At 50.2% G+C, this 8,829-nt stretch overlaps 1 protein-coding gene across 1 annotated transcript; it reads left to right on the plus strand.

Moving 5' to 3' along the window:
• On the plus strand, window positions 5,385-8,829 carry LOC8081696 (protein SMAX1-LIKE 4). Its single transcript, XM_021458950.1, has 3 exons — window positions 5,385-7,020; window positions 7,481-7,700; window positions 7,844-8,829. Exons 1-3 carry the CDS (start codon window positions 5,549-5,551, stop codon window positions 8,516-8,518), a joined length of 2,367 nt encoding a protein of 788 aa, XP_021314625.1. The 5' UTR covers window positions 5,385-5,548; the 3' UTR covers window positions 8,519-8,829.

Below are 8,829 nucleotides of genomic sequence, written 5' to 3' on the forward strand. Positions count from 1 at the left end.
AAGCTTGTCAGAAAAGTTATGCTGATAAAAGAAGGATGCCAATTAGGTTTGCAGTCGGTGACCATGTGTATATCAAGGTGTCTCCGATGAAAGGCGTGCAAAGGTTTGGAGTCAAGCGAAAGCTTGCACCTCGTTATGTGGGACCTTATCGGATTCTCGAGAGAAAAGGGAATGTAGCATACAAAGTTTAACTACCAATTGAGCTTCGAGCTATTTTCCCTTTTTTTCACGTATCACAATTGAAGAAATGCCTTCGTGTTCTGGAGGAACGAGTGGAAGTTAGGGATATCAAGTTGAAATCTGACTTGGTGTATGAAGAGAAACCTGTAGCGGTTGTTGACCGCAAGGAATGGGTAACATGAAATCGTGTGGTTAAGTTCTACAAAGTGTTGTGGAGCAACCACGGGGAGGAAGATGCCACTTGGGAAACGGAGGACTATTTAAAAGAAGTTTATAAAACCTTCTTCGAAAATCAGTAAGCTTCCAAATTTCGGGGCGAGATTTTTGTAAGGGGGGAGGGCTGTAACACCGCAGTGTTATGATTGCATCATTCACATGCATAACATGAGCATCATCATCTACTTAAGCATATCATGATCATCATCTACCTTGAGTCATGTCATTTTATGCTAAAGTGTGTTTTAACTTGCTTAAATATACTTCCTATGCTTGTGTTTACTTATACCATGCCCATGTTTGTGTGCTATGCTTTAGTAAATAGTTTCTCTATGCTTAAGTCAACTTTTGGAACAATGTTCATGTTGGTCACATCTCCAAATTAAGTACTTAAGTCATACTTCCATGTATAGGCCTTAGAAACCTCTTTTTCTTAAGCGTTTAAAAAGTGTTTCATAAAGTCTTTGCATGTCAAAACTTTCTACAGCAAAGTTGTAGCAAATTTTATAAGGAACCAAAGTTGTTTTATGGCCATCTCATGAAAATGAACACATCTAGCTCAAAAATGGCCCACAAGGCAGATTTGGGGCTGTTTCCAACACTTAGAAAATTTTCGAAGTCTGGGATTGCAACAGTTTGCTCGAGGGTGTTTTGTTTAGCTTCCAGTTTGGAATCTAGGCCAAATCAAACCTTGATCTTATAAGAAAAGTTGGAGTCCTCATGTAGCTCTACAGCATGGAGCAATTAGCCAGCAAAATCATCGATTTGTTTAGGAGATAATCGAAGTGCAAAATCGAGTTTCAGTCGGCTCTGAAACTGAATGGAGGCAGCATCAGCAGAGGGGGAGCTCGCCGGTGATGTCGCGTGTTTGACCCATGTCATCCGTACGCCGGTGCTGGCCCCATTCGTCAGGCCATCGACGTCGTCATGGACGCCACGACACACCGCACTCACCAGCACTCGTCCACTCCCTCCCTCTCTCCCTCTCGCGCGACTCCGACGGCGGAAACGCCATCGCCATTGTCGCCGAAAGCTCCGCGAGCTTCACCTGCGCGCGTCCTTGCGTCTCACCTCGCCTCCCAGCGTCTCCAAGTCCGCCTCGAGGTCCTCCATCTTCTCCACCCCTTGGTTGGACGAGATCTCCCCGAGGTGAGCCGCATTTCACGAACCGCCATCGTCGGGTTCACGGCCGTCGCGACCCCGATTCCGGTGAACCTCGCCGCTGCTCCGTTCTTGCCTCCTTTCTTCCCTCCGAGTCGCGTTAGGGTCTGCTTAGGTATCGGTGGTGGTTCGTGCCACGCCATTCCGGCCTTAGTGCCACCGTCGTGCGGGAACACGGCCACCGCACCGCCACGCTCACCGCCGACGAGCACCTCGCACGTGAGCAGGCTCACCGGAGTCTTTATGGTTAGGCGTTTCTACCTAGAAAGCTCCGCGCTATCTCACTGGTGCTTAAGCCGCTCTTCCCCGACACTCTACCGGTTGGAGATGGCCGGCGTAAGCCGAGGTAGCTCCGCCGTGTCGCCATGGCCGAAGGCGACCCCTCTCCGTCGTTGTAACCCTAGTATCACCTACCTCCATCAATGCGGAATCACCCCAGGAGCACGTTGGTGCCCTTGGATCCGCAGGAGAAGCTCACCATCGGCGAGCATTCGCCGGCGAGTGTGTCCCCTGTTCTCTAGGTCGCTGACGCGCGGGACCCGCTGTTAGTGACTCAACGGTCCCCTCCTCTCTTTTATTCAAAATCCAAATTTCTTGCAATATTGCAAAAATCATATCTCTAGTTTCTGTGATCCAAAAATTGTAAAATAAATTTTGTGATGTTCCTTGAGATGGATAGTTTTTAATAAAAATATAAAATGCACTATGTTGTTTTGGGAAAAATAATTGTTATGATTTAATCTTGTTATTCATGTGTAAATTCATATCTTTTGTTATACTACTTCTTTTGCTATGAAATTTTTATGCTATGCTCTGAGTGGTATGACAATGCTATGATAAATATTTTATGATTTTTGGAGTATTGTATCTGTGATATGTAATTTATGTTTTTGATATGGCTTGTTTTCTTATTTAAATCATAATAAATGTTTGGTGCTTATGCTGGTGCTCTACTCTGGTGTCAAGCTTGTTTATGGTAATAGTAACATATAAATAATCTGAAATCTGTTGTTTGACACTATCTAAGCCATGTTTCTTAATTTATGAAATAAGCACCTTGATACATGTTAAATACTTATCTTAAGTTTGGCATGTGCAATTGCTCTGAAATTTTTATGGTAATGTGTACATGCCATGCTTGTGTTTCTGTAATTTTTGTAGATTTTTCTGAGTACTTTTGCTGGTATCTTGTAATTGTGTCCTTTTATGTAATTAAATTAATAAATGCCATGTTATTAATTGTTTAGTGGTTAGCATGTGATGTTCTGGTAATCTTAGGGTAATCTTGTGCTTGTAAGCCATTTGGTTGGCACTGAATATGTTTTGGCTATGTCATCAAATAATTAATTAAATGTTTATAGCTGTCCTGGACAGTAAGGGAGTAATTTGACCTTTGTGTGCTGATAATTTGATTTTATAAAAGACTTGTCTAAATCAAAGATATTGTAAACTTTATGAACTAGCTGTAGTTTAAATTTGGGATCATTTGGTACAGTAGTTTAAAAGTTATGACTTTTCCAAGTTAGGTTCCAGAAATAGGTACGCAAAATGTTTAGGTGGCACTGTAATTAATGTCTATAGAAACCATAATGATTTCTGCATTGGGAGTGCTGTGAGAAGACGAGAGATTTCAAGCAAATCTCTCATTTATATCGATAGTTTGGCCTTGTTTACTTCTCCAAAAATTTTGCAAAATTTTTTCAGATTCCCCATCACATCGAATCTTTAGACGTATGCATGAAGTATTAAATATAGATAAAAATAAAAATTAATTGCATAGTTCGGTCGAAATTGACGAGACGAATCTTTTGAGCTTAGTTAGTCCATAATTGGACAATATTTATCAAATACAAACGAAAACACTACTATTCATATTTTGTAAAATTTTTTGGAAATAAACAAGGCCTTTGTCATCAATTTGATTTGTCCATGCGAATTGTTGGTGTCGTTGACTGGTCATTTGCCGCCGTCGATAGCTAAAGGTGATTGCCAACAATTCATGACATAAAGTTCCTTTTGGGAGTTTGTTAAAGTTTTGTGTGTGCGTTGCTCCCCTGTCTCGGCGGAAAGAGGCGCTCAAACTCAAAGGCAGTAGTTCGGTGAACTCCTTTGCACACCGGAAACCCGGCGGGCGCGGCAGCTGCAGCAGCGGCACGCGGGCGGTCAAGGCCGCGCGGCCGGTGATCAGACGGCGACAGCGAAGTATCGTCGCCCCGAGTCCGAGGAAAAGGTGGCCGGGAAAGCCCGGTTTGCTGCGGTGCGCCCGCTCTGGCTAGTGCGAATGCGAACCCCATAGCCCACCATCCAAACCATCTCGAATTCCTCCTCTCTCTCTCTCTCCCTGGCAGGGGCCGAGGGGCGTCAGAGCCCAAAGGCACGCCGGCAGGGGTCCCGGTCCCGGCCCCCAGCACCCATTGCCCATTGCAGCTGTAGCGCCAGCTGCTGGTGGCGGTGCCGGTACAGCTACAGCGTACAGGAGAGAAGGATCGCGTTCGGGGCGCCAAGTTCGATGGATGAAAAGATCGCCTCTGTCGTCGTATAACGACGTGCCCATGGAATGGAATGAAAGCAGTGGAATTTCCTCGTGGAGCGCAGCGGCTCGTCGATTTCCTTCTTCCATGCGCGCCCGTGACTCGGCTAGGGGCAGAGAGCCTGACAGTATGTCAAATGGAAAACCTTTCAGATCAGAATGGGTAAAAATATACTACAGCCTTGTTTAGTTCCGAAAAGTGAAAACTTTTCGGTACTGTAGCACTTTCGTTTGTTTGTGACAAATATTATCCAATTATAGACTAACTAGGATCAAAAGATTCGTCTTGTGATTTACAGCTAAACTGTGTAATTAGTTTTTGTTTTCGTCTACATTTAATGTCTCATGCAAGTGCCACAAGATTCGATGTGACGGGAAATCTTGAAAATTTTTTGGTTTTCTGAACTAAACAAGGCCTACAGCTTACTGACGGACGTAACGATTACTGATTGTGGGAAATGAAGGCTAGTGCTGCAGACTAATGCGTTGGGCTTCCATCATTAGGCTCTATGGCCTTGTTTAGTTCGCTTACTTTCGTTTTTTTTTGACAAACGTTGTCCAAACAAGAAGCACCTAGACTCAAAAAATTCATTTCACAAATTACAAATAAACTGTACAATTAGTTTTTATTTTCTTATATATTTAATGTTGCATACATGCGACCAAAAATTCGATGTGACAGAGAATTTTGAAAAATTTTGCTAACTAAACAAGGCCTGTATTACGGGGAGGATGTAGGTTCAAGGGACACGAAGATGTGGCAATTATATACTGTCAGGCTAACACAAGAAGGTTATGCGCGCGGCATTAGCAATCTACTGAGGGCAACGGATTAAAAAAAAAGGGACAAAAGGAAGGGTGATACTGGCCGCCGCGGATGCAGAAAGACTGAAAGGGATGTACTGTATGTGTAGCCAGCCCAGCCGAGCCGTCCCGGAGAGGGGAGCACGGAGCCATCGTCGCAAAACAAAAGTAAAGCTCAGCAGCCTGCGCCCAACCCCACTTTTCCGTCCTAATACAGTACACCCACTGTGTCTTTTGTGTGAAAAAAGCGACAAACTGGCCCTGCCCCCTCTCCCCTTTCTCTGCACAAAGAGACACGAGTCGCAGATGAATCGGAATGAGAAAAAGGAAACAGCATGCCGCCGATCAGATAGACCAGAGGGACGAGAAAGCTACTTTGCATCGGAGCCCAGTCTGCCTATTCTATACACACTGTACAGTGCAAAGAGCTTCAAAAAAAACCAACAGAAAAAGAGAAAGCATAAGCTGCTGTAAAAAGCACCGCAATGTCACTCCACTAGGAGTAAAAAGCACAGGTTATATCCATCCACGCCTAAGACTCACTCTAGTAGTATTATTACACTCGGCCAAACGAAGAGGTGAGGGAGGGACACACACACACGCTACTATTGTAGTCGTAGCATAGCTGCTGCTGACAAGTGAGGGAGCGGCACAGCGATGCGGGCGGGGGCGTACACGGTGCACCAGTCGCTCACCGCCGAGGCGGCCGCGGTGCTCAAGCTCTCGCTGGGCCTGGCGCGCCGCCGCGGCCACGCGCAGGTCACGCCTCTGCACGTCGCCTACACGCTGCTCGGGGTCTCGGAGCCTTCGTCGTCGCCGCGGCTCTTCACCACCACCACACCGGCCTACGGCGGCCTCCTCATGCGCGCCTGCGCTAGGTCCCGCTCCCAGTCCCAGACCCATCCGGCGCAGTGCCGGGCGCTGGAGCTCTGCTTCAACGTCGCGCTCAACCGACTGCCCACGGGCAATGCAGCGGGGTTCGGGGGCTCGTCGCCCTCCACTTCCTTCGCGGCGTCGCTCCTCCAGCAGCCCAGCCCGACTCTGTCCAACGCGCTGGTGGCCGCGCTCAAGCGCGCGCAGGCCAACCAGCGCCGCGGCTGCGTCGAGCTGCAGAGCCAGCCGTCGCCGCCAGCGCCAGGCCCGCAACCGCAGTCCACGTCCCCGAGCCAGCAGCAGCCTACTATGCTCACGATCAAGGTCGAGCTGGACCAGCTCATCATCTCCATCCTCGACGACCCCAGCGTGAGCCGGGTCATGCGGGAGGCCGGCTTTTCCAGCGCCGCCGTCAAGACCAACCTCGAGGAGGAGAGCGCCGCCATGCTGCTTGGCCTCGGCAGTCACCACGCCTCCTCGACGCCGTCGTCCTGCTCCCCTGCTCCTCCTCCACCCGCGGCTGTAGTAGTAGTACCGCCTCACTTCTTCCTCGAGCCTTACGGCGGCTTCCCGGCGCACGCCAGTGGCAGCGGCGCGTTGTGGGCAGCGCCGTCCTTGGAGTCCAAGTCCCCATCCCCATGCCCATGCAACGCGGAAGACGTGAGAGCGATCTTGGAGGTGATGTTGACGCGGCGCCAGGGGAGATCACGAGCCAACCCCGTGGTCGTCGGCGACTCCGCGTCCGTTGCCGAGGCGTCCGTCGCTGAGCTGATGCGGCGGATGGAGCGAGGCGACGTCCCCGACGAGCTGCGCGGCGCGCGAGTTCTCCGGCTCCACCTCTCCCACGTCCATGTCCGGCTCATGACCCGCGCCGACGTGGACGCTTGGGTGGCCGACCTGCGCCGCAGCGTCGGCGCCGCCACCGGAACCGACAACACGGGTGCAGGCCTTGTCATCTACGTCGGCGACATGCGCTGGGCCGTCGACAGCAACGACGACGACGCCCGCGGCTTCAGCCCCGCTGCGCACCTGGCCGCAGAACTCGCCCGCCTGCTCGGCGAGCTCCGCCTCCGCGCCGCGTCGCACGGGCACGGCGGGCGCGCCTGGCTGGTGGCGGCAGCGAGCTACGGGACCTTCATGCGGTGCCAGCGGTCGTCCCTGGAGGTGACGTGGGACCTGCAGCCAGTGTCCGTCCCCGCTGGCGCTGGCGGCGGCCTCCTCGACCTGGAGCTCGGCCCTCGCGCTGCAACGGCAAGGTGACAAAGCATTGCCACGCGGCTACGCTGTTGCTTATTACTACTGTTCTTCGTTTCGTACAGTACACTTTGCTTTTGTTTTGATTCACTTTGCTGTGACTGATGTGTTGCTGTCGGCTGTCCTGTCCTGCTCTCTTTTGGTTTGGTCCCTTCTGTTTGGAGTTTGGACTGAGGATGCAATACCCCTGAAACCATTGTTATGTTTGGCCATTCATTAGAAACCTGGAGTAGTAGTAGCTACTGAATTAATTAGGACATGTTCTCATTTTTCATTTCCTTAGCAGGATTAGGAATCCCCAATGCAAACAATCTGATTGCACAACTCATTTATCCTCCTCCTACTACTACTATAAATCTCCCCGCCTACTGTTTCGTCTTTGTTTATGAAAAATACTACTATATGCAACACGTACTGGAGCGTAATAGTTGCATCTGTTCTTGCTATCTGCTGTCTTAGCAGCCCGGCTGACGGCAAGGCTGCCCATCCTGCTCAGCTTCCTCTGCTGGATCTTGCACCCAAACAAGAGGATGGCGTGCCAATGCCAACCCTCTGTGCTGAATGCGCTAAATACTACGAAAATGAAGCAACGGTCGTGAGAGCAAAGGCAGCAGGCACCAATCTTGCGCTGACCTTCTTCCCTGGTTGGCCGCAGGCAGACGAACCCAAGACATCGCACAAGGTACAGTAATAATAATCAGAAACAAACACACACACACACTAGCAAGTGTTGATGAAAAATCAGGAAGAATCTGGTCTCTGAATATATAGTAATGATGTCACTCATATTCAAGGGAATTTTTTTGCATCTTTTGATTGACGCAGGATGATCTGATGGAGCTGAAGAGGAAATGGAGCCGACTCTGCCAGCTGAGGGTTCACTCGCAGCGGAACCAGCCGACTCGTCCGTGGCATGCAAATGCAACCACCTCTAGCAATAGCAGTAGCAACCCAGGGCTGTGCTTAAGCTTTGAGGAGGCGCCCACCTTTCATGGCACTGGCAGCAGCAGCAAGACCAAGCACCAGGATGTCAAGACCACCCTGAGCCTCGTCCTGGAATCCGTCGAGACACCGGATGAGTTCCATCCCCACAAGAGCAAGGGCATGGACGAGGCCATGGCGAGGCCAGCGGCGCAGGAACTAGAGGCGACGGCCGCAGCTAAATCCAGCGACATGAAGAGCGTCCCACCATGGTTGTCGACCTGCGAGCTGCTGCCGCCGTCGTCCGGTGATCTCAAGAGAAAGGCCGAGAGCGTCCGGATGCCGAGCGAGTCCAAGCGCTGGATGGGCGGTGGCGGTGGCCTTGACCTGAACCTACGCGCCGATGACGATGAGGAGGATGGTGGCGGTGGCATTGGCAGTGGCAGTGGCAGCAGTGAAGACGAGCTCGCTCCGAGCGACTTGACAAACGACGGTGAAGGAGGAGCCTGTGGTGATGTGACTGACGACAGCCTCGATAGCCATCGCCATGCTGCTGTGACCTTCGGCTTTGATCACTGAGCGTGGTTGAGGTATTATTGATGGTGTGAGTGCTGGGGATGCATGGAGGGAGCAAGAGGTGCTCGTTGCTGCTTGCAACGTTCAAACTTCAGAATTGGCGGGAAAGTGGAGGGGAAGCAGGGACGACGATCGTGATGATATGGGGCTGGGGCTCTCGGCTTCTTGCTCGAATAGCCGAATAGGCGACATTTGCATGTGGGCTGAGCTCATTTGGCTCCCAATTTTTGTTCATCGATCTATAATGTAGGATTATTATTATGTCTCAAACTATCAACGAAGATCGATCATATATATTTGCAGTTGGTACGCCA

Source organism: Sorghum bicolor, chromosome 4 (genome assembly GCF_000003195.3).
Source record: "Sorghum bicolor cultivar BTx623 chromosome 4, Sorghum_bicolor_NCBIv3, whole genome shotgun sequence".
Classification (NCBI taxonomy): Eukaryota; Viridiplantae; Streptophyta; class Magnoliopsida; order Poales; family Poaceae; genus Sorghum; species Sorghum bicolor.

What these genes read in the sequence shown, in the direction of transcription:
- LOC8081696 (XM_021458950.1), top strand. Translation starts at nt 5,549, where the DNA reads ATGCGGGCGGGGGCGTACACGGTGCACCAGTCGCTCACCGCCGAGGCG. An exon ending in CCTCGCGCTGCAACGGCAAG is followed by an intron (nt 7,021 to 7,480) that starts GTGACAAAGCAT and finishes CTGTCTTAGCAG; the next exon opens with CCCGGCTGACGGCAAGGCTG. An exon ending in AACCCAAGACATCGCACAAG is followed by an intron (nt 7,701 to 7,843) that starts GTACAGTAATAA and finishes TGATTGACGCAG; the next exon opens with GATGATCTGATGGAGCTGAA.